The sequence below is a fragment of the Cyprinodon tularosa genome, unplaced genomic scaffold (assembly GCF_016077235.1).
Source record: "Cyprinodon tularosa strain WSP-4 unplaced genomic scaffold, ASM1607723v1 ctg167, whole genome shotgun sequence".
NCBI lineage: Eukaryota > Metazoa > Chordata > Actinopteri > Cyprinodontiformes > Cyprinodontidae > Cyprinodon > Cyprinodon tularosa.
This window is the reverse complement of record NW_024038504.1, coordinates 1,736,843-1,763,219: the sequence shown is the minus strand read 5'-3', so window position 1 is coordinate 1,763,219 and position 26,377 is coordinate 1,736,843. Positions and strand designations below refer to the sequence as shown.

The 26,377-nt window shown below is 38.4% G+C and overlaps 1 protein-coding gene across 3 annotated transcripts in view; it reads left to right on the top strand.

The window, feature by feature from the left end:
• The window catches only part of abl2 (c-abl oncogene 2, non-receptor tyrosine kinase), a 32,404-nt gene that overhangs the window by 2,375 nt on the left and 3,652 nt on the right, over positions 1-26,377 (top strand). The window contains exons 1-10 of one of the 3 annotated variants that reach the window (XM_038281113.1): positions 14,695-15,030; positions 16,362-16,490; positions 20,619-20,914; positions 21,027-21,299; positions 21,440-21,524; positions 21,660-21,837; positions 21,946-22,130; positions 22,385-22,537; positions 22,903-22,992; positions 23,179-23,352. In XM_038281113.1, coding sequence (XP_038137041.1) covers positions 14,958-15,030; positions 16,362-16,490; positions 20,619-20,914; positions 21,027-21,299; positions 21,440-21,524; positions 21,660-21,837; positions 21,946-22,130; positions 22,385-22,537; positions 22,903-22,992; positions 23,179-23,352 — 1,636 coding nt within the window. In that variant the 5' untranslated portion in view covers positions 14,695-14,957. Of the gene's footprint in view, positions 1-14,694; positions 15,031-15,955; positions 16,163-16,361; positions 16,491-20,618; positions 20,915-21,026; positions 21,300-21,439; positions 21,525-21,659; positions 21,838-21,945; positions 22,131-22,384; positions 22,538-22,902; positions 22,993-23,178; positions 23,353-26,377 lie in introns of those variants that run through there. The other 2 variants (XM_038281112.1, XM_038281111.1) reach the window with 2 other exon arrangements.

The following is a 26,377-nucleotide window of genomic DNA, read 5'->3' as shown; positions in this document are numbered from 1 at the left end:
TCCAGTGTTGTGGGGTGAGAGTAGCCTTTTTTTATAGCTATCAAGATGCAATCACATAGCCTCTCTGCAAAGAGACTGCAACTCCTCAAAGCACACAATTATAGAACAAAGGCTCTCTTAGTGGCGAAGCTAGCTTACTGTGCACTCAGCACTCTAATGCATATCAAATTTATGTTATGGTAGCTTAATAAACTAGTTTGAATTTAGCATTATTTCACCCCTCTTATAAGTCAACTTTTGTTTTCTTTTGTTAAAGGAATAGTACACCCAAAACATGATTAGCCTTCATTTTCTACTCACCCCCATGCTGAACAACACCCTGGAGTACTTTTTTGATATCTCAAATGCATCTGGAGATCTGGGAGGCTTCTTGCTGTCTGCTGACATTCAAATAATGGAGGTCTATGGTGCCCGAGGCAGAAAGGTCCATAAAAGTCCACAAAAAACGTGTCAATATTCCTCCATACTGCTCGTCCAATGTATTCCAAGTGTCCTGAGTGGGTAGCATCCAGAATTTACTCGAAACGAAGTCATTTAGAATGTTTTTAGAGCATAAACAGTAGTGTGTAGGATTTCCTGAAAGCGCGCACATGCGCGATCACGAGGCTACGGAAGCCAGCAGACCAAACCAGATGAAAGTGCGCATTCAGCGTCTGCTCTTCCAATAATGCAAGCGTAGAAGAAGAAATGTGCTGTTTACCTGTGCAAAGAAAGAAACAACGAAAGAAAAATGTCTGAGGACTTCAGTGTTGAGGAAGAGCATGAGTTCTTTGCCGAGCTGAATGCGCTGGTTTGGTCTGCCGGCTTCCGTAGCGTCGGGATCGCGCAGGTGCGCGCTTTCAGGAAATCCTATACACTACTGTTTATGCTCTAAAAACATTCTAAATGACTTCGTTTCGAGTAAATTCTGGATGCTACCCACTCAGGAAACTTGGAATACATTGGACGAGCAGTATGGAGGAATATTGACACGTTTTTATGGACCTTTCTGCCTCGGGCGCCATAGACCTCCATTATTTGAATGTCAGCAGACAGCAAGAAGCCTCCCAGATCTCCAGATGCATTTGAGATATCAAAAAAGTACTCCAGAGTGTTGTGCAGCATGGGGGTGAGTAGAAAATGAAGGCTAATCATGTTTTGGGTGTACTATTCCTTTAAGGATATAGATTTCAGTTTGGGCTACAGCAGATTGATATCTTCATGGGTTTGATAGCTTTACTATCTGCTGTTTTTGTCACAAACACCAGTTAAATGAACCCTCAATTTAAGATGACCAGCATATATTTATGATGACGGCAATTTATGTCAAACGGGATAAATTAAAAAAAATCTCTTTCACCAATTAATGTCTAAAGTGATAAAGTCGACTGTTTTTACTTACCATGTGATTATATTAATAGTGTAGCCTGACCAGGTTTGTCACACAGTAAAAGGCAGGTTAAAAATTAGTAAAATTCAATTCAACAATTCTTAATAAAAGAAATTTAAGAACAACTTAAATGTAAAAATTGTATTGACTCATTGAAACAGGTTTAAAATAAAAGATTAATACAGTCAATTTTTGACAGTTTACTTATGTAGTAGCTGTAATAATTCAGTAAAATTGAATTCTGATTAGTTTGTATGGTAATTAATCGGAATATATGGTCTTGAGAAATGTTATATGCTTTGATTTCAATTACCTTATTTTCACGACCATAAGGCGCACCGTACTAAAAGGCGCAGTCTCAGTTATGTGTGCCATTTCTGCATTTAACACACACATAAGGTGCACCGGATTATAGGGCGCTTTTTTTTATATACAGGTACATGTCCTCTACTACGTTTAAATACCTCTACTGCGTATTTAAAAATGTTTGTGCTTTATTCATGTATTTATTACAAAGTAATAATCAAACCTGGGAGCTGGCCTTGAGACAGACACATCGCTGATGACACAGAGCACTGTGATCACTCCTCTGAAACAGTTTATTGACTTATAAATTAACTTAAAATGCAGTAATCTGCCGGCAGAATATGTTCCCTTTTATTATCCTGGTGCCTGCAGTTTAGATTGTACCAGTTAGTTCTGACGCGCGGCTGCAGGCACCAGGATAATAAAAGCGAGCATATTCTGTCGGCAGGTTAAGTTAATTTAGGCGTCAAGCTGTTTCAGAGGAGCAATCACAGCACTCTTATATGTGTATCATCAGCAATGTGTCTGTCTCGCTGTCAGCTCCCAGATCAGCTTCTCTGATTGGTTGATGCGGCGCGTCCAGCAGCAAAACTTCAATTTTTCCATCTCGAGCAGCAGCACTTTGGCGGTGCGTCAAGCGCGTCAGATGCTTAAACGCTCCTGACGCGCTGCGCCTGCTGCTCAAAACGCGCTGCGGGACCTTTTGCTGCGCCTATATGCGCGTCAACCATTGACTTTGCATGTAAACTCGCTGCTTCTGCTGCACCTGCTGCGTCTGGTTCACACCGATGTCGAGCGGTTGAATAACAGCAAGCACAGCGTTAATTTGTTTCACCATGTTTTTCACATCAGCTGTGAGATGGGCACGCATGGAGTCACAGATTAACAGTAATGGTGATGAGTGGAAAAAAAAACACCTGGTCTCCTTACATTCACCTCCCTCAGCCACTCTTTCATTATCTCCTCAATGAGGAGATGAGCAGTTCTGCGTAAAGCACATACCTGTTCTTTTATACATAATCCATGCCCACACTTCCCCCTTTAACATTCTCATGGCGGTCTCAAAAGTCCGCATTAACAACACACATAGGGCACCAAAGGGTGCGGTGCACATTTTGAGGGAAAAAGAAAGACGTTTATATGCGCCTTATAGTCGTGAAAATACGGTAAGCTGTTACACTAATGGGTTGTCCTCCAGTGGTGCTTTGGGCTAGCCTGACGTAGTCCGACTCAATTCTAGTCAGAATATGAGTCTGATACTGCTCCATAGAGCTGTGATTATGGGGCGTGTTTCGAACGAACCAGGAAAAAAAATGTCTCTGCACTCAATTGGATAGACCTACAACCAATAAGAGCAACGGAGTGCGTGACGTATGTTAAGCGAGGCATAGTTGTTGTCCACAAAAATCAAAGCGTGCAATTGCACACCTATAATAAGAAGATGAGCCTTGATCGCGTTTCTCTGTTCCTCTTTTAAAATTAATTTGCTGTCGATATCTTCTAGAACAGACCTAATAGCAGAATCTACTCACCTAAACTCTCCAGCGGCAGCCATTATTGTTGTCACCCCAGCGTACATTGGTCACGTGGTTGATTACGTGACTGTTGGTCATCTGTCCATCATCCTATAAAGCCCGCCCTGACAATTTGATTGGATCGCCTGACAGTGGGCGATAATACTCGCGCTACTATGGAGCAATGCCAGACCGAACTTCCCCGACCTCAAACTTTGTGGGCGGGACTAAGTTCGGAATGGCACCCAGGCTAGCGTTGGGCCCTTTTTGAAAGTCTTTTTGAGTTCACTTTTAGTTTGAATTTGAACTGCAAAACTGTTTTTTTTTTTTTCCCAGCACCCTGGTTTCATGTGTTTTTTCTTGAATTAACATTTGATCCCCTATAAAACGAATTATGCTTTTAAGATCCCGTCTTTGATTAGCCTCTGTTAATAACAATGACCATGTTGCCTACCAAGAGTTGCATCGGTTTTCAGTCAGCTAGTGGTTAGCTTGTCATCCCTGTCTTCTCATCTTATTTACCTGTTAAATACAGAGCTGGTTGGCTCAAAACCACTGAGCTGACAAAGAGCAGACCACTCTGCTGATTCGAAGGGAGGCAGTCAGACGGCACCCTCTTGGCAAATTGATTGAATTGTTATTGGTGGCTCATGCCCTGCGACATATTGATGGTTTCACTCCTTTTGCACTGTCAGGATTTTAGACATCTCCATTCCTGCAATGGGTTCATCTGATATTCTCATTGCGGTGCTGGCAGACCTCTGTTATTGTGAAAACGTTAAACCGGTCCTAAAATTAGTTAACCACTTTTTTCCATTGTTCATGTTCAGAAAAGTTTAATAAAAAACCTAAATTGGTTTCTAGATCATTTTGATGGGCTGGATAGTTGCAAAAATGACATAAAAACAGTATAAAATATGGCTGGAGGGTGTTTCAAAAAGATAATACCAAGAGACAAGATTATAACTTAAATAGATAATAGAAATTGGGGCAGATGAGTGGATTTGCATTTTTAATATTCTGGCTGTATTACTGGGGAGGCAGGTGAATCCAGCTCCCCCTAAAGTAGGTCTACTACTCTGTTATGTCGACCCAGAGGAAAGGAGGGATTTCCAGATCGGGGTTTTTAACAACCTAAGCTGATTTGCATCGTGGGTGAAATTAGATTAGACACAAATCCACTTTTCTATTGACTCTATGGCCTCAGGCCCAACTGGAGGGATGTGTATAACCAGCAGTGTATTATCAGGGTAAGGGATACTCAATCACTGCACTGGCTACTGGGCAAAATTCTAACTGGTTTTATTGGTTGATATACCGCTGGTACTGATAAGATATGGATAAAAACACACCTGCCTTTACTAATGACTGACATAAGCTACTGTATTTCAGGAATTAGGGCAAAATGGGTGCGCCCACCTGCTTAGTTAAATTAGTACCGTGTTGTTTGTCAGTGTTCAAACACTTGCAAGATGATGACACCTGACTTTTATATTTATATATCTTTTATATCTCATAGGCATGAACAGGCACTAGAGTCTGTTGTTGTGGAAAACTTATCATGAAAATGTATGTATTTATATATTCATTGATTTAATTAGTTCAAAGACATTGTCGGATATATAGTTCTCCAGTTGCAAAAATGTTGCATAAAATTAAAGAAAATTAGAATAAACTCACAAAGTTTAGGATTTTTTTTGGCAAATGTAAGTTTTTTTTTTTTTTTTTTTTTTTTTTTTTTTTTTTTTTAGCTGACCTATCGTTCTTTGTATACTAGTCATTACTCTCTGTCACTTTAAACTGCACATCAGTTGATCTTTTAAAAGATAATTCTAGTGATACCCCTGTTGAAGTCTGTTTGCTGCCTTTTGTTGCCCCAACTATTATAATTGAAAATGTGATTTTTTTTTAACTGCTGAAACATAAAAGATTCAATTATATTCCTAAGCAAAACTTTTAAGCTTTTGAGCAGTATAAAACGATGCACATATCAACACACACATCTGCATTAGGCAGAACCTGTTATGTTTTTTTTATTATTATTACCAGGATGAAATTAACAAATGTTGAACAATTATTCATTTCTAAATGAACCTTCTAGTAAGACATTCAAGTTAAATAATCCAACAATAAGCCAATGATTGGTATCAAATGAAATTCTTAAATTAACTGAATTTTAACCATCGGATATCATGTGACTGAACTGTATCTGTGTGTAACTTTCAGTCATACGAGACAGCTGGTTCTTAAAAACGATTGGTCCCATAAAGCAGCATTTCCCTTTGGGTATGGGAAGCTTCGATCACACACTCAGCTGACAACTGCCTGTAGCACAGCGGAAAAGTTGGATAAAATAATCCAACTAACATGTTGCCATTCTTTTACAACTCACGATATCTTTACAAATTGAGGAAGTTTTCATGGACTTTGCAGTTAGTGTAGCTAAATTGAAGATGAGTCGAAGAAGATTCAGACTATTTCTGATCAGTATCTCCTGCTGGCCTCCATGTTTGCAGGCTGCAGCTCTTTTACTAATAACAAATGCTGCGTTGTGTTTTGAAAACCCTCGGAGTACTCATGTGATTGGCTAAGGAACCAGGAAGAAAAAATGAGCTACACTTTGCCTCAATGTTTTTCGACTCCGTAAATTCAGTCTCCATAGATGACTAAATGTTTAGAGGTAATATTTCTTCCATCCTGGGTGACAAATTAGATTTTCTTTTTTTGGTGTAATTTAACACTAAAATTGATTTTTGTGTATAAAAAAAAAAAGTGAAACTCCTCATCCTTTCGGTCATTACTGGTTCAAACTGCACCAAATCATGTGACAGGATGAGCAGGCGATTGAGGCTGTACTGTTCTTTAGTGCTGCTTAGTGAGCTGAATGGGATTTATAGTGCCCACCACTGAATGAAATATAGGCAGAGCAATGTGTTTGTTTTTTAAATAGGGATTCAGTACATTCAATTTTGTCAGCATTCTTCCCAGCATTAACATAATTGGTTAAATTGACAGATCAGTGCAGAGCTGCCTGTTAAAAAAGTTTGCTTGGTTCTTTGGCATTACTTTACAACTGTGGATGTCTTATGGAAACTGAAAGGAGGAGCTAGCTTCAGTGTCCTTCGTATCACTCGAGGCCGGTCAGCTCTGAATCTATTAAGCTTTAAACTTTGTTAAAAACCTACTGCCATGATGGTCATCTATTCTTATTTTCAGGAGAAAAAACTGTACTCTAAATGATCTAATCACAAATGCTTTGTGTCAAATATGTCATAAATCAGAGTGAATACATGTGCAATAATTAAAAGTTTAAAGGTTTGCCTCTTCTAAACTCTGAAAGATTTACTAAACGCATGGTCTAGTATCTTAGCCCGCAGTTACAGCCATAAGGCTTTGCATCTGCTACGGGTTGACTTTAATTGATAGTTCCCTAAACTGCAGAGCTAGTGTTTGTTGGTTGGCTTCAGCTCTGTTGTTTTTATCATTAAGAGTTGGGATTATTCAAAACACTTGATGACTGGCGATGCAGATTGTAGAGCAATGCTTCCATCTGTCAGCCTGAAAACACCCGAGGGGCTTAAACTTCACTGAAGAGTCTAGCCAATGTATTTGTAGTGGCCTCCAGTTTTCAGTCTTACCCTGTGGTAGTGTTTCAGGAGATGAGCTGGATCCAGGCAGAGAGAAGCAGTGTCTGTGCCAAGTCTGTTAAGTACTGGTTGGCTTCCAGGATGAGTACTGTACTGCCTGCGTTATCGCTGCTGCTTATCTTGTGGGTTCGAGGCTAAGGACTTGACTGGAAATGCACTCTTCCTTGCATTTATTGAAGCCTCTGGCACAGATTTGCAAAACTATTTAGACTGTTTTATGGTTTAACTCTTTTTTATTTTATTTTTTTTTTATATTAATGAGAATGAAGTTGTGCAGCTTTTGTTAGGGATTATCCAGCAAGTCTGGCTTCCAATAATCATCCAACAAGCTGATCATTTAGACACCCTTTAATCTGGTCACTGTGGCTTTACTGCCGTCAAACATTCAGTGAGATGTTTGTGATTATTCCCACATAGAAGGAGCCCCATATGTTAATTTAAATTTTTTTTCCAATGATCTGAGCAATTAAAATCTTTGATGTCAGTCGGCCAGAGATCAATTTACCAACTAATCAGTTATCAGGATGTTGTTTTTGTAGTGGGTTTTTATTTTCTATATGTATATTTTAGCTAATGAGCACAGCTAACGACAGTGCTACCCAGCTCTCCCCCTCTTTATCATGGTCTTGCTTTGTTAACCATACGCAGATTTCTTCAGCTTTTTTATCAGTCAGGTTAAACTTCCATCAGTCATTAGACACACTAACATTACAGATGCTCCTGACTCTGCACACGGATGCTGTATTGTTATCGTTGTCTGGGCAACCACAATGTTTTATGTTGTGTGGCAATGTTCAGGTAATCATATAGCATTATGTCACCGGCATGCGCAGGGCCCAAGCAGATCTGGTACCTACGCCAAGTGGATCAAAAGATAAAATTATTTACTGGGCATATTTTTACCAGCCAGAAAAAAAATGAATACATTTTCTCATTAATTTGAACATTATTTCACTAAGGCATTATGTTAAATTCAAACAACGTTATTGTAAAAGCTAATGCAGCTCTCTTGAATAAAGTTGTAATTTAGAATTTCAATAAATTTAATTCTCAAAAAGAAGAAAATGCTAAATACTTTTATTTAATCAAGGGGCCATAAATGAAAACATTAAAATTAAAAGCAAAAATTTTTTATTTGTTATATTGTCCTTGAATAACAGCAAAGAATTTTTGTCCAATGGCATGGGCAGTGCAAAACAATATTTTCTTTTTTGTGTGTTTGGTTCGGTTGTGTCTGTCGCGGTCCGGTTAAGTTTTGTGTGCCATTTACACTCAACAGTTACCTCGGTTACCGTGCTCGGACTGATCTCGGCACGGTTTCAAAAAGGTAGTTTAAATGAGGCTAATGTTGCCTATATCAATTCCACATAAAATAGTTACAGCGAGGAGAGGATGTGTCAGAAACAGCATTCATTATAAAGGTTTTTATTACCAGATCAGCATTATTTTCTGTTCTATTTATGGGTCCCCTTTTTGAAATGGCAGACACATAATGTAAATAAGTTTAGATAAGTATAGGATGACAGAGGAACATACTCATATACTGGAGCCCGTATAGTAGATCTCCACAGACGTTTTCATCCTCTCTGTGTGAGAATCATAATTGCTGTAACGAGGCTGCAGGAAATTTGACTCATTGTAACCTTTTTATTACCAGTGTAATCAGTGTAATTTTCTACTTTATGTGCACACATTTTAAAATGGCAAGCATGGATGTAGATGAGCTGAAAATAAAACTTTACTGCAGAATTTACTCATACAGCTGGTCTCTGCAGTGTCAAAGTGAGAGCCATTTTCTGAACATTTTGGTCTGGCAAATAGCCGAAAAAAGAAATAAAAAAACATCTTCTTCTTCTCTAACATTAAGCTACAGGAGATTTTACTCATACACCTGGTTTCCACGGAGAGTTTATTTTTAGTCTTCAATGTCAAATTCAAGCTGTTCTTTTTGTTTTATTTGTTGTTGTTTTTTTAGATTTCTGTCCAAAATTTTCCTTTATAACCAGAAAAATAAATAACAAATGTATATTTTGTTCTGATCTAATGGGGAAATACATCCAGTATAAAGATAATTTTCTAATCTCGCATGTCAAACTCAAAACCCTTGTAGAGAAGCTTAGTAAGAAACAGGATTCATTATGTTTTTTTAAATGACCAGATCAGCATTATTTTCTACTCTCTGGATGTGTCCTATTTTTGAAATAACAGAAATGTTATGTAAAATGCTGTAAATGGCATGTTACAGTGACACTGATAACTGTTTTTACAAAAGTCTCTATTTGTATAAAAGAACCCTTTATTAACAAATTTTAAAAATTACAATGAATAGGGGGTTAGCAGAAATGCAATTTTGACATGATTTGAAGGCATGACTGCTGAATGCACTAATAAATTGGCGAATGCATCCATGCGTTGACTAATACTAGTATAAAAACACTACATAGAAACTTTGTATATGGAAGGTCTAAAACCGATGTTTTGGAAAGCCATAAAGAATTTGCAATTAATGATTTTCGTCATTTAGTAATAACAAACATTTTGAATTCAGAAGTCTGCCAATGAAATCATGATCTGTAAATCTCTTAACTTGTTCCAAGTAAATGTGTTGATTCATTTCTAACCACCGAAAGCAGGTAATGTCGGTTTTTCCTTGTACAGTTTAAGTTGAATACCTTGAGGAATGAAACAAAATGGGCCCCTGTTTTTGATGACGTACAGATTGATGCATTTGTGTAAATTGTTTCTACAATGGGAGGAGATAACCTAAAAGATGCAGAGCATGACAGTTCCTGTTAGCCCTATGAAATAAAACTGTTGTGGTGTACTCCCCTCAGTACCTGTTGGGACATGGCACCATGAACATGCCTCGCAGAGACATTTAATCTCAATCAAAGAAATTACTTGTTCATTTTGGAAGAACTTGGTTGAAATTAGAAATTCAACATCTTTTCTGAGACTTCTGTGCCACAGCTTGACCGAGATGAAAAGAGGGGTCATCAATGCCTTGACCAAATCTGCCAGAGTGGCACTATAATGTAATGCATGGGCATAAAGAGCAATCCAGTTTTCTTTGACATTCTAACTCACTATGTAACTATAGCTGCCTAAATTCAGTGGGTTTTTTTTTTGTTTTTTGTTTTTAAGTTGTGTGATGCACAAAAGCCATGGGGCCTAAAGCATCAATGCTGTGTTTCACACTGTTGTAGGCAAAACTGAGAGCCTTCATACTCTGCGCTGACTTAGGGATGGGGCCCAAACAGATTTTGTGTCTGGTTCCCATATCTACGTATTTCATGTACCGTATCAGACATTTCCAATTCAACCAACGGACATTTTAACATTTTATCAGTCTAAAGTCAGTAACACTACGAATATTTGTCATGCTGATTTAGATGTTATATGTATACGCATTAACAGGTTAAAGTGATAGCAGACTGGCTGTGTATGTTAGTTGTTTTCTATTTGATTCATTCACTGTGGAGCTGAGTCTGACGTGGTTTTTAGACCTACGGTGTGAGCAGGTATATCCGATCAGAGCGTTGAGCATCGCAGTGTAAGAACATACATCGGGAGCTGTGAACTTTTAAACCCTGCAGTTTTGTCGCACATTAAAAATATCGCACAGTGTATGTCTGGCTTTACGCTAGCGGCAGTGGGAGCCTGTGTGTTTGCGTGGAGGGGCGGTGCAGAGGGAGCTCACTGAGGGGAGGGGAAGCATAGAGCAGTTCAGTACTCGGGAAGGGAGTGTCTTTTCGCATTTCCAGCAAAAATAGATTTTTTTTACATCAGGCCACATTTTGGCCGATGTCGATTAATGAACCAGATGCTAAAATCGACTCAATTAATTGGTCAGGCTCTAATATGTAGAGAATGACCATTATGAACCAGCAGTCTGTGTGTGAATAATTCTGCAGCTATGTGGGTGGTTTTCTGGAAGTATTCATATAATAGTCATCCTGTCATGTAAAGGAGAACTTATCTGTTCCCAACGCACAAGGAGGGGGGAGCACTTAAAGCTCATTACTAAGCAATAACAGTGCCAGTAAAGTCCCACCTCCCAATCTGATCCTGAAAGGCTGACATGTTTGGCCCCTGAGTTTTTGTATTTTCTAGCAGACAGTAGAGGTGACGGGCATCCAAAGGGCCTGTAAAATCATGTGCAGCAATTTTTTTTTTTTTGTAGACCGATTTGCAACATCACTCAGGGAATAGTGAGTCTGCTCACAAGACATGCAGTGGGCTATTTGAAGAGGACATGTACATACAGGTTTTGATGTTATGAAATAGCATGCAGTTAAAACATATTTTCTTACCCTAAGGACCAGAGTTGCAGCTTCAGAATGCTGGCAAGTATATATCAAGCATACATCAAAAGTCCTTAGCTTCCCAAAATGCTTGTGTTATTCTCATAGGATAAACTTTTGTGAAGTTTTTAAAATCATCATCTTTCCCTTGATTAATAAATGCATCAATGCACTTTGAGTGTTGTAAAAACCAGATAACAGCCAAATAAATATTTAAGAATTAGAACAGTGGTGCTGAAACCTTTTCATTTTTAACTTGTTTCTTTGTTTTTTTTTTCTTTATAATCAAATAAAATTAAAATTAATTTCCACCCCTTTACTCCAAGACCTTATGGACTGACCGCATAAATAAGGATGCTACTCAATGCTTTCTCTTACAATAAAATAAAAGAATAATGTGCGATTAATATTGAGCCACTGCATAAAGGGGAAATTATTTGAGCACAACATTGGACTTATGGTTTATGTGATTGTTTAAGCACAAGCTGCACTTTATTTAAATACTACTCCATGTGCCTATTGTTCTTTTGTGTGGTTTTTTAGGAAAATTAGACCATTCTGCACATGTCAGAGTGCTGCTGTTGTGTATAAAGCTCAGTGCAAGTAAACGCTAACATCAGCTTTAGGGGTGTGGAAAAACTCGTTTTGGCAATATATTGTGATTTTTGGCTGCCTGATATAATATTGATCTTTTAGTTCAGGGGTAACCAATTAAAAATCAGCGGAGTCCAAATAAAGAAAATCATCCACCAGTAAAGGTCTGGAGGCATTTTTAATAATCTGTTACTTTAAACATAATATAACACTGAAATAAAATGAGGTGTTTCTGCATTCATGTTATACATTGAATTTTTAAATAAAAAAATTTAACATTTTGTCAAAATAAGTGTTTTTTGAAGAAGAAAACAACAATGTATTAGTTTGACATAAAGACAATTTCCTGATTGGCATATTTTTTTTAAAACACCTGAACTGACAGTTTTTTTCTTGTTTTCTTTCTTTTTTATGGCTTAATTAGAGCAGTGGGTTTTAGGCTGCCCTGCAAGGCTTTAAACCTGGGTTTGAATGGAGACAAAGCCATTCTCCAGTACATATCAAGGTGCTCATTCGTGAGCCTGGATCAATATTTATTTTTGATTGTGTTCATGGTGGAGAATCCTGCTTCACAGCAGCAGGTTGAGCCAAACATCCTCAAATTGTGCAGGGTCCACTCCAGCCGGGTCAAGATCTGCCATTGCAATCTCACCAAACAGGAAAAAGAATAGCGACAAGATGCAGATTTTTTTTAATGTCATGTTAAATTAAGTGTGCGTATCTGCATGTTTTGCTCCAATGGATTTAATGATAGTATCGAGCATGCTCTCCTCGAGCTCCAAGGATAAGTCGGAGCACAGCAAGAGGGGAGGAACAGTGGAGATTGTAGGTTTTGCTTGTGCGGGAGGTCTGGAGGGCTGCGGGGTGGAGTGGTGACAGAGGATGTGGGATTTCGGGGGAACAGAGACACTGTCGTCAGAGAACAAGTAATTCACAAATGTTTTAAATCAGGTTGGGTCCAGATTAGCCAGCAGGTAGGTCCGGATCGGACGACGGTCCACTAATCCGTGACCTCTATTTTCGTTCCGTTTTTTTAAAGCAAAACATTTTTACCTAAAACTGAGGGAAAATGGGCTACCTTTGTACTGCCATTCGGGCAGATAGTGCTATGGAGCCTTTTTGCTGTGCAGCGCAGCGCTATATCTGTAATTAAGGCAGTCACAGTGGAAGACATGGACTGACTCAAACCCCAAGCAACATGCATACCAAAATAACTGGACAATCAATATCACCTGATGAACATATACATAGGTTGCTTTCTTATCTATACATTCAATTTAAAACATATATTTCTACTTCAACGCCTCTTTTCTAAACCAGTCAGGTTTTGTATGTAGTCATTTGCAAATTTATTTTTTATTGATTTGCAAAAAAATATACCTAAACCAATACAATCACTTCAATAATTTGTTTTTAAGCACCTAAAGATGTAATGATTTCTATTTAATTTATTAAAGTAAAGTGCCTCATTTGCCTAATTAAATATATAAAAAAGATACACCTTTAAAATAAGAATAGCTATCATGTTTCAATAGTATTACGATCCTTTTTTTTTCTTTTTTTTTTCGCCAGCAGTTAAAATGTTACCTATGAGTCTCTGGAGAACTCTCTCTGCTCCAATACATGCTTAATATGTTAATAAAACTGCTGTAGCATTATGGTAGAACTTTACCCAAAGCTTTGTCTTTTGTAAATATCGGTCTGACTCTGATCACCAACATCTCTGCTCTCAGTCAAGTTTTAATATCTTTAACCCAGCTGTGTAAGTTGTGTCCTGTCCATATAGGCTTATTTAATGTCTTGTGTACGTAGCTCTCATCCGCATCATTGTCTCTGGGTTTTTGTTCAGGCTTCCTGCAGGCGGCCAGCTGATTATCTCAGCACCACAATCACTATGTGGAGAGTTATTTCTGGATGTCTTTGCTGCAGTGTTTTCTTCTCCAGCAGCTAAAAATACAGCCTTACCTCGCCACTTCGTGGATTTCAGATACAATTAGTATTGTTTCTGATTATAGTATTTAAGTGATGTTATTGTTGGTGATTAATATCTTTACTCATTGCTGCTGCTGCTGCTTGATAGAGTGACAGTTTTATTGGTGCTGGGAGGCACAAACAAACAGCTGCAGAGGCAGCTATGGCAAACGGTGTCAACGCTGATTTGTGGGAATGCGATGCAGGTATGAGTGTCTGCGTGTTATGTGTGCTTTGGGAGCAGGGTCACCTCTGCTGCAGCTGTCCTGCGGGTGCAGGCCTGGCATGCCTCTCGGACTTGGGGGCACCCGCTCTGCTTCGCTTGACACTGTACCGTAGTTTCTCTGGTGCACGCTTTCATACATGAAGGCACACGTCTAACCTCACGCACCCTCAATTGTTTGCTGTATTGGATATATCAGTTTAACCTGCTAGAATTAGATGTAAAATAATAACTAATTTAATACCTTAATAATTAGACACAGGTCTGTTTTTTTTTTTTTTTGGTATCTTTTTCTTTGTGACGGCTGGAATTAAAATTTTTCAGATTGAGACCTTTGACAGCTATGAATGGCACAGTATCAGTATATCATTAAAACATTCTTGGGAAGAGTGCTGTGATATGTAGCTATGTAACGGGAGCAGCTCTGACAGTTGGTTTGGCCAGTTGCAGGCCTGTGAAACACACATACTGAGAGAACAAAGCGTGGGTCAGTGGTAGCTCTCCCCCTGAAGCAGCAGCACCAACCATCTACTGTTGCCCACAGCACCACCTCAGCCCGTAAACACTCATACATGCACACAATCACACTGAGCTCAGTTTTCCCATAAGACACATTCCCAGGTCTACAACCCCCTCCCCAACCTCTGTGCACACATGCTCCCCTCAACCACACATGGTTTAGCCCCCTCCCTCTGCCAGCTTTCTCCCCGCTCCCAAAGTGTATTACACTCCAGTTATCATAAGTCACAGCTAGTTGCATTTACCATTTTGACTTTAGAAAGGCGTATTAAAGTAGTGTCTGAGGCTTCGGTGTCTTAACACAAAGATTTATAGAAATAATGTTTCGCACGTGGTGCCATCGTTATTTCACTTGTGTGAGCTGGACAATGTAGGGAAGTGGCTGTCACGTGTCAGTTTATCAGGAACGTTACCTTTTTAGGATTCTTATTTCTTGCGTGAAAAGCTTTTAAGAACAGATTACAGGCTTTTTTTCTTTGTTTTGGAATTGGTTTTGGAACAGAAAAGGGGATGTATTGGGAATTATGGCTGAGCCAGGTCACCGCCACTGCCGCGTTGCAGTGTATGCTTCTTCAGAACAAAGGTGGGTAAATGCTGTGAGTGGATGTGGTCACATTGAACGAGTGTTTACAAGATACCTTTGTTTTATATCACAGGGAAATGAGGCAGTTTACAATATTTGTATGTATTTTAATAATTAGTGATCACTAAATATAATGAATGATCCTCAGAGGCTGTTAACATGGAGTCAGTATGACAGTCTCACTCTAAGCTAATCTTTGATTATAAACGCTGCAGCATCAGCGAATTACCAAACTTGTATTAAAATCCAATGAGTGTTTATTAATTTAACCTGACTGATCTTATGTGTGGTTTACTGATTAGGTAAAAAAGAGAGTTTCCTTTTGTTGTATTTTGGCCTTTTTCAGTCATCAGTCAATCTCTTGCTGTACCTTCAGATTTATTTTGCACTGCTTTTTTATTGAGCTATTGGAAGTATTCAATTTAATCCATTAATAACTTTACTTTGTGAGCTCTCAAGAAATACATGTCACACCACTGTTGTTCACATCTGATGATCACTATCCAGTTTGACTTACCAAACTGGAATGAATGGGTTCTGACATTACTAGCACAGGATCATAAAAGTAAACACTTTTCTTGTTGGATTTGTTATAGGATTTATATGGGTGTGTTTCATCTATTTCACCTTTTAATTGTAGCGAAAATTAAACATTTACAACATTTCCATTTGCCTGATCTTTGAGGGATTGTTCTCCTTCCTCAGATGCAGATTTTCCAGTCATTCAGCAGCTGTTCAGACATGCAGGAACTCTAGCAGCTGCTGTAATTGCAGCATGTTCCTTACATTTGCACAATGTGTGTGTGTGTGTTCTCTCCCAATGGGTGTGTTCCTTAGTGGGTAGTGTGAGTCTTAGCACCTACTTGGCGTCGTTGCTCCTCCCTTCCCTTTCTTCTCCTATAAAGACACAGATGAAAAACAGTCCCACCTCAGATCTTACCTGGCTGACAGGCCACTCAGCAGCCTTTTTAGTGTGGTCAGTAATAACAGAGCTCTTTGTAGAGCAGATTGGGTAAAGTGATGCTTTTAAGGTGCCTGCAGGCAAGCAGCAGCTTTGAAGATGAATGGGCAGCTCTGAGCGGCCTGCAGCTTCGCACAGGGCTCAGGCGGGGGAGTCATGGTGGACAGAAAGGTAGACAATCAGAAGGGTAGCATTTTGCTTTTTAAAGGTCACACTCTCTGATATTCAACTGTGTTCAGTTTCTCTTTGAAAGACAACAGTGTTTGCTATTCTCTTACTTGTATCCGTATTCTCAGCATCTACTGTGTATCATCTTTGTACCATTGATCATGTATCTTGCTAAGTCCAAGTTTCTCCTTTCTCCCAAAAGCTTTGACCGAGGCAGTTCGATGGAGCTCCAAGGAGAACCTGCTGGGTGCAACGGAGAGCGACCCAAACCTCTTTGTTGCTCTTTATGATTTTGTCGCCAGTGGGGACAACACACTCAGCATCACCAAAGGTAAAAGAAAAAGATCTGTAATACAAATGAAAAATGTGTGTTCTTAAAAACTTAATTCACAAAATCTAATTTAAAAACTGGATTTAACTTTAGCAGCTTAGAAGTTTTTTTTTTTTTTTTTTTTTTTTTTTTTTTTTAGACTGAAACTCTATTATCTCACCCTGCTGCATTCTTTTAAAGCATCCTCCCATAGGATTGGTACCTAGCAACATCATTAACCTGTAGTTCAGGTATTGTTTTTCCATGACTACGTTTGTTTAGCACCCCACCCTTATAAGAAACACACTTGGTTGCAACAGATAAGAGGGAAGTGTCCTCTGTGTAATAACATGGGTTGAGCTACTTAAGCTACATAATTATGTCAGATAAAGCCTAGTTAACCCTTGGGAGTGTAGAGTACTAGTCATCCCAATTCATAATGTAAGCAGAAAAGAAACTTAACATAAACCTTGATTTGTTTGCTCCTACAGTTGTTATATTTCATTTTTTTCATAGTTTACTTAAGCTTAGAATATTTAGAAAAATACAATCTGACCAGTTGATTCAAAATAAAGATGTAGTGGCTTTACTTTAAGCATTTCAACAAGCCCTTACATTCAGACTGGACTCCAGTCTGAATACTAATTCAAAGAGGTTAAAAACTGTTTTTGAAGCTATCTAACCAACACTATTTACTGTGTTTTCTCTACAACGGCTATAAATACAAATGCCAAAAAAGATAATGGTACGCTCTAAATTTACTTAATACATTTGTTTGGCTAATGACGATTCATAAATATCAGGTATATATGATTTAATTGATTCAGGGCTGCAACTAACGATAATTTGGCAAATCGATTAATCTGATTATTATTTGATTAATTTAAAGAAAAAAAACCTGACAGATAGCCAAAGGTTCCTTTAAAGAAGATTTTTAAATGTTAGAACTGTAAATTTACAGTCATTTTTACTATTTTTCAAGGCTGCACTTTTAAAAAATATGAAATTGTCCAGTGAGCTGTTTCCAAACTAAATTTCTTTTTGTTTTTACACTTGTCTAAACAAAATGACAAAATGTGTCTAATGAAATAAAACCAGGTGAAACTAAAACTTTTCCATTGGTGGAGTTCTTGATCAAGCATAGTGAAAGTTGAAAATATTTATTTTATTTTAAATAAAAAATTTTAAATATGTTGTTACAATTTTGATATAATTACTGCTCTAAGTGTATTGCTCAATCAGCTAAAGGTATAAATTAGTTGATGATTATTTTAATAATTAATTAATCACAAAAAATCAGATATTTAAATTGATTAATACGAACCAACAGTATATATTTTTTCCATGTAATTTAATTGCAGCCTTTTAATAATAATCGGAGTAGTTCAATATTGAAGTTGAATGAGCAGACCTTAAAGTAAACCATAAATCTGTTTAACCCAGTTGGAGGTTCTCTTAGAAAAGCTTAGTTGGCCATGTTCTGCTCAGTCTTCATGAAACAGCAGGTCAACAGTCATACAGACACAGTCAGGCTTAAGAGGCCGACTGATCTAAGCCTTGAACGTGGCAGTCTGTTAATTCATCATTTTTATAACTTCCTGTGCCAGCCGCCTGGAATGGAAATGATGCTTAGACCCTGACTCATTGAGTGAATCTGAGATTTCTCCTCTCATGCTAGTGCATGTGTACCTTCTGGCTTGACTGCACATGGAAAGTAACTGGCTCTGATGGCTGCATTGCCAATAAATCATTGTAATAATAATAACAGGTGAACGAGAAGATGAAAAGGATGGAGCAAACACATGTCTGGAGCTTCTGATTGTCTATTCTTTGTGCCAGTCCTAGCTAAAGAAAGCCAGCGCAGATCTTCCTTGGTGCACACAGATCAGTCAGTGTTTCCCCTCCTACAGAAGTTAGAGCAGCAAACAGGAGACCACTGAATGTGGATATTCACTTATTTACTGTAGTTCTGTAAAGTCCTAATCTCCAGATCCTTTGAACATTCTTAAAGGAGAAGTTCACTTTTTAACACTTTAAGCCCATTTTCTGTAGTGTCCAGGATGAAATCGAATGATCGACACCAAAATTTTGACAATTGGTCCTGTCTCTGCTTTTTGGCTCATTTAGAATCCACCTCTGGCTGCTTCAGAATGGCTTCCATAGAGCATGTCCGATAATGTCCTTAAAGCAACCTTAAACATTCTTTTTTTTAATTATGCTACTCACCGGGTCGTCAGCGCTGTTCAATGACGTTCCAAAAAAAGTTTCGTGAAGAAAAAACGTTCCTGTAGTGTTTTATTTAGCATTTTGTAAATCCCATTGAGTTCTGTTGGAATAGTCAATATTCCGCTGCCACCGGAAACGGAAATGGGGCCTGTTTACACAGTTGTAGTCTTTTCGCTTCACTCTGTGTACTCCGACGTCGAGAATCAAGAATCCACCTTTCGTATTCCATTTTCAGAGTTTTTTAAAGTGTTTAACAGACACGTTAGCACCTCGACGTCGGAGTACACAGAGTGAAGCGAAAAGACTACAACTGTGTAAACAGGCCCCATTTCCGTTTCCGGTGGCAGGGGAATATTGACTATTCCAACAGAACTCAATGGGATTTACAAAATGCTAAATAAAACACTACAGGAACGTTTTTTCTTTACGAAACTTTTTTTGGAACGTCATTGAACAGCGCTGACGACCCGGTGAGTAGCATATTTTAAAAAAAGAACGTTTAAGGTTGTTTTAAGGACATTATCGGACATGCACAATGGAAGCCATTCTGGAGCAGCCAGGGGTGGATTCTAAATGAGCCAAAAAGCAGAGACAGGACCAATTGTCAAAAGTTTGGTGTCGATCATTCGATTTCATCCTGGACACTACAGAAAATGGGCTTAAAGTGTTAAAAAGTGAACTTCTCCTTTAAGCTCACTACAAGTATCCTGACCAATCTTGAAAGTATACAATGTGATTTATGCTGATGAAGGTTCTCAGTCATCCAGGTCATAGTCATTCCGTAAAAATTCAAAAAATATCCACTGGACTTGGTTTTCAAGATTTGAAGACGTTTCGCCACCCCTCCAGGAAGCTTTCTCAATTCAAATGTTCAATTCAATGCTCAATTCAATTCACATTTGAATTGAGAAAGCTTCCTGGAGGGGTGGCGAAACGTCTTCAAATCTTGAAAACCAAGTCCAGTGGATATTTTTGAATTTTTACGGAACAATGTGATTTATTTTTGAAGTCTGGATGGGTATGGTTAAAAAGCATATGTACAAAATATGAGGGGAGAAAAAAAATGTTTCCTCTTCTGTTCTTTATTCTTCTCATTTTTAAATGTTGCAGGCATACAGGAGTCATATATTTATTCATAAATCTTTTTGCCGATCCATCCAATTCTCCAGTCATCCACATTAATCATCTTTTCCTCCCTGCATCAGTTAATCCAACCTTTCTTGAATCCATTCATCCATTAGCAACTACAGTTTTAATTGAGGATAAACAAACTCTTCACAACTGAAAGCTATAAAAGTTCACATAAGCTTAACATGAAAAACTATAAACCCCACGAGCACAAATAGGAGCGGTCACTTCCTGAAATCCCTGTCCTTTTTTTATATTAGCTGTATTTATGTGTTTAGAACTTAAAAAAATAAAATTTTATTCACCCTACAGGAATTACACAATGTCTTTTTATGGCACCTCCACCTCTTTCCCGTTGTTTTCATTTTAACCTGCATCCAGCAGCCATGTCTGATCTCTGCTCCATTCAGTGTTTTGGCTAACAGATGCTTCTTTTCAGCACATCAGCGTCTCCACTCCCTGATGTGCCCTGCACTGACGTCACACTAAGACAACACATAAGGCCGCTACATGCCTGGCTTTGCCTAGCCCTGTTTGACTGATTTGCTCTTCTGCCATCTCTATTGTTGCAGCAGTCTCTGATCTAGTTTTATAGAAAGGTGTGTCATCTCCATGGCACCATGTGTTTTTTTTTACTTGCTTTCAAAGGGTTATGGCAGTTTGGAACTTGTGTTAAAACTGTTTCCAAGGAGAAACATTCAATATAAAATTAACTCCTGATTTGCTCTCTGGTATCCCTATAATCAAAATTGCTTTCAGTCATTTGAGTATATTTTTTCCTTTGCTGATTTCCAGGTGAAAAGCTGCGTGTGCTGGGCTACAACCAGAGTGGAGAGTGGAGTGAAGTGCGGTCAAAGAACGGCCAGGGTTGGGTGCCCTCCAACTACATTACACCAGTCAACAGTCTGGAGAAGCACAGCTGGTACCACGGGCCAGTTTCCCGCAGCGCAGCAGAATACCTGCTTTCCTCGCTCATCAATGGCAGTTTTCTGGTCCGGGAAAGCGAAAGCAGTCCAGGTCAGCTGTCCATTTCTCTGCGATACGAGGGGAGAGTGTACCACTACCGGATCAACACAGCCACTGATGGAAAGGTAGCCACGTGGCGGTTTTGATTGGCTGTTAACTTTTTGGTTTTCATTATACCTTTTTCCAATTAGTTTTCATCTATTTTAATCCCTGTCCTCCTCCACCTCTTCTCCTCAGGTGTACGTCACATCTGAGAGCCGTTTCGCCACCCTGGCCGAGCTGGTCCACCACCACTCCACCGTACCAGACGGCCTGGTCACCACGCTGCACTACCCCGCACCAAAATGCAACAAGCCCACCGTCTACGGTGTCTCACCCATTCACGATAAATGGGAGATGGAGCGCACAGACATCACCATGAAGCACAAGCTGGGTGGTGGCCAATACGGAGAGGTTTATGTTGGAGTGTGGAAGAAGTACAACCTGACTGTGGCTGTCAAAACACTCAAGGTTTAAACCGAATATTCATATGTTTAAACTATTTACAATCACTGAAGTAGCAGAGATTGATCATTATGGCTATAGATCACCACCTGCAGGTAGTTGAAGGTACTGCACATTTCTTAATCTACTCTTTTTGTGCTTTGCAGGAGGACACTATGGAAGTAGACGAATTTCTGAAAGAAGCAGCTGTTATGAAGGAGGTTAAACATCCAAACCTCGTTCAGCTACTTGGTAATTATAAAACAGCTTGTTTGCTTTCATGTTTTTCCTTCCAAATTACTGTCTGTCCCTCAATCCAAACGAATCCTATTTAAATTGTTTAAAACAAATGATTACGATTGAGTCATTTTTTTTCTCACCCTGCAGGTGTTTGCACATTGGAGCCCCCTTTCTACATTGTGACAGAGTACATGCCACATGGCAACCTCCTGGATTACTTGAGAGATTGTGAAAAGTCAGAGGTCAACGCTGTAGCGCTGCTCTACATGGCCACGCAGATCTCCTCTGCTATGGAGTATCTGGAAAAGAAAAACTTCATTCACAGGTATTGTTGTGGTTTGGTGTGTCTCCTGATGTCAGGATGAAGGATTTTTTTTCCCCCTCCTGTGTTTCCATTGTTTCCTCAAATTACACACCTAATTTCACTCCTCAGGGACCTTGCTGCAAGAAATTGCCTGGTTGGTGAAAATCACGTTGTTAAGGTTGCAGACTTTGGTCTGAGCCGGTTGATGACTGGCGACACTTACACTGCCCACGCTGGAGCCAAGTTCCCCATCAAATGGACGGCACCAGAGAGCCTTGCATATAACACCTTCTCTATCAAATCTGACGTCTGGGGTGAGTTAACATGTGCATATATTCATATTCAGATGATTAAAACATTTTAGGCTCTTGTTCAACATAAATGCCATCATCAAGCTGGCCAAATTTCTGTGAAAGTATAGAAGATCAGTTTAGACTAAAATCTAATTATTTAATTTCAGATTCATTTAAATATGCTGGCTAGCTCAGTTTTAATTGTAATACAGTGCAATAAACCCCAGTTCCAATCAGTAAAGACTATCTATAGATGTAATCTGTCTGTCTTATAGCGTTCGGTGTATTGCTGTGGGAAATCGCCACCTATGGCATGTCTCCATACCCGGGGATAGACTTGTCTCAAGTGTACGATCTCCTGGAGAAAGGTTATCGCATGGAGCAGCCAGAAGGATGCCCACCCAAAGTCTATGAGCTAATGAGGGCATGTGAGTACCATCTGACTAACCTAACACCTATTTATTACATGGTAGAGCAACATTTTTTGAAAGTACGTAGAAACCAGTTTCACAGGTTCAGGGAAAAAAATTGGCACAACAATAAATGTCATTCATGTTGGCTGGAAAATTGGATGAATGACGTAAATCTTTACAGAAGAAAGTCTTTGAACTTAAAAGCACCAATAGAGATGTTTAAGAAGAGAAAATGCAAAGCTTAGCAAATGAAATCAGTATGCTGCTACAAAAATTACAACCCTACTACATGCAGCAGCAACTGTTTTCACATCTGATACATTTGTATTTTTATATTTTCTTATTTTATTCTGAAACCGAGTTTGTCTCTTTTCTCACAGGCTGGCAGTGGAGCCCTGCAGATCGACCTTCGTTTGCAGAGATTCACCAAGCTTTTGAGACAATGTTCCATGACTCCAGCATTTCAGAAGGTAATACTCTTACTTGGTTGCTTACCTGTTCTCAAGCTAAAACCATGTTAACTGAAGCTTAAAAAAATCTGTTTTTAAATTGTTTAATATAATGATTTAACCCCATTAATCTTCAGAGACCTTATTTAAGATAAATCAGCATTTTGGAGGAAAACGGACATTAATGTAAACTCATTTCCTCTGCAGAGGTTGCAGAGGAGCTGTGTAAGACTGCCTCATCTGGTCACTGTGGACTGGCTCATTCTCTGAGTCACGACATGCCCCTGTTGCCTTCCAAATCCCGCACACTCCACAAGCACACAGAGAATAAAGAAAACATCGAGGGTGGACTGGACGGGCACTCTGAGCACAGCCACGCAGGTACAACCAGGCATACCCACCGTCTCTCCACATCACATTATGATTCTGCAGGTGCGACCGCGGACACCATTGCTGACACCCAGAAGCAGCTGCAGCGTCGCCAAGCACGCCGGCTCAAAAGACAGGCTGTGGTTTTCAGCAACTAATGTCGTCACCCGGAGTCTGTCAGAGCTTCAAAATGCCTAAAAAACAAGCACCTGCCATTATGTTCTTGTGAAATAAAAACTGTTATTAAACATTTATGTTTAAATGTGTTTTACAGCATGACTTCAGACCAACAGTGAGCTAAAATATAGAAATGTAAAATACTTTATAAATGGGGAAAGAGCTGCAATAAAAGCATTGGATAAGTGCTAAACTGTTTCATATTAACGGAAAGGAAGCTGCTTTTAAAATCTCTTACCCTCTATTATCTCTTTAAAGTTTATTATATAATATCTTCCAAGTAATTTGGATCAGTCTCTCTTCCCAGCCTCTAAAAATATTTGCTCACCTAATTTTTTCATCTTAGATTTGCTGAAGGTTTATCTCTGTTTTACAGTGAAGAACTAAGTAGTTTTTAACTTATTTTAAAATATGTCTTCTTAAAATCTATTAAAACACCTCCTGTGTATGTTGAGTAGTTTACCTAAACCTCTTTACCATGTCTTTACACCTGTTTATGTGTTGCTATTCTGACCTAATAATTATCTGCCTGTATTGTCTGTTGAATTATTTATTACTGTTTCAAGAAGCCGTATGAATGTAACACACCTGTTTAAGTCCACATATCTAAGATTGAATGGACATATTTATTTGAATGGACAATTTTAAATGACATTTTCTTTTGGTTGGTTCATCTTTGTTTTAATGTGTTTTTCTTCTGTTTTGTTTTTTATATAAATGTAAATTATGACAATCTAAATGAAGCACCAAACATTTTTAAAAATAACATTTAGAGAAGAGAAAAAGAATACATTGCCCATATACTGAACCTTCATATTCTAACACAAGCATGACAAAATGTAGGAAATGATAACCAATTCCAGCACAGTAATAATGTTGCAAAGTCATATCCGCAGTTTGTTCGATCAATAAATGATAAACGGTTTAGAGCTTTTCATTGAGCCTTGGAGGGAAATTCTCATTTAAAAAGAGGGGTGGTCCCATTGAAACGGTCTTCTGACCAACGTGGTTTAAAAAGTACAGCATCTTATACTTTCTTTTTTTACTCTGTCCAATGGCTACTTTTAAATAAAAAAATAGTTTAGAAGAGATGAAGCCAAGAGAAAAAAAAAATAAAAATAACGTGTGTTGTTACCTTTGGCTTTGATGCTAAATTCCCCCAATTACCCTTTATTCCTTGGCTCCTAGGTGAAGTGGATCAACTATTTCACTCATGAATTTGAAATTCTTTTAAAAAGTCTATCCTCTTTTTTTCTCCAATTTTTCATATAAATGCATACTGCCTAATATATCCCATATCGGCTTGTTAGAAAATAACAAATGTATTATCCTTAAACATCATGAACACTGTTATTTTGACTAAAGATAAAAGAAAATAGCATGTCTCTTTTATTTTATGAGCTCTTTTTTTTTTTGTCATCAAACCCAACCTTCCAATGCTTGGTGGTAAATCCTTTATGTAGAGAATTCACTATTTCTCCTTTTTTATTCACACACTGCCTATTGATAACTTGAAGGTGCCAAACTTTTATAGATGTTGGTAATAAGTGAGGCATACAAAATGAGATCTCTGTGAAAAGGATGTTCAAAACCTTTTGTTTCTAATTATGTCTGACAAGTAAATTCCTGATCTGAAACATCCAAAAAGCCTCCGTATAGAGACATTTAGGATGCCCTCTTATCCCCTGGCTGAAACCTCCACTCCATCACCTCATACCCCATTTATTTAAATCATTATACAACATTAAATGTTAAGTAATAACGTCTTCAAGCAAAAAGTAACGAGTGCTCAGTTAACTTCTACAAATCTATTTGAGAGCATTTTTGTGCCATTTTATACCTCATTTTGTGAGATTTTAAAATTCATCATAACCCCTAAAATTGTGTCAAAAATGTAAGGATTTTAATTTTATTCTCATGCAGATCTGACAGTGTTTTAAGGAAGACCCTCACTAAGAAAAACAGCCCTCTGATAGGGTTATTTTAAGGCAGCGATGGCATTCAGTGGTGCATTGCAACACTGTGGTATTCAGCTGTTTTGTAGCGTGCAGCATTTATTACTCGTGTTTTGCATCCAAAAGAGGAAAGAAGTTCTCACAGCAAAAATAAGAATCAGTTTCTGTATTTAAAGAAACATTTTGATCTCACAAATGTTTTTCCAGGTTTTATATCCTGATAATTACTTGTTCATTCTGTCTAGCATTAAAGTTTCATGACCCCAGGCAGCATTTTAAGGGAATTACCTATTTCTATAGTGCTTTATCATTTTTAGAGCAATATTTGTTTTTTTTTCTGGGTTACAGCTATATGTATTACGTTATCAATGTGTGTTAGGACATGGGAAATTACTGATTAGCTTAAAGTATTCTCAATCTGTCCTACGGGTTTGAGGTCAGGATCACCCAGCAGCACTCTTTGTTACTGGCTCCAAAAATAATGGCTTATATGAAGTAAGATGACACTGATAAACTGTAACAATAATTTTTTGTGATTTGCTTAACCATACAGTTGACAAAATGTAAATCTAATGGTTTGGGCTTTGTAGTTTCCTGGTTCCTTGTTTGAACCCTGACTCATTTCCTGGCTGACTGCATTGTTCACCACTGCACTGCCATAAAGGTCAGCGCCTTTGTGAAAAAATGTTAGAACACAATTTCTCCTCTGTTGGATTTTTTTGAGGTTGTGAGTTCATTTAATCCCTGGAAATTGTAAATAATTTGTTATAAGAATAACGTGTAGATCATTTAAACTGGTGTATCGGCTGACTGGATTGATTCATAATCTCCATTCTTTTTCACTTGCTCATGAGTCCCAGATGAGGAAAGAATAACTTTTCCTTCTGTGTGATCGTAAAAAATAT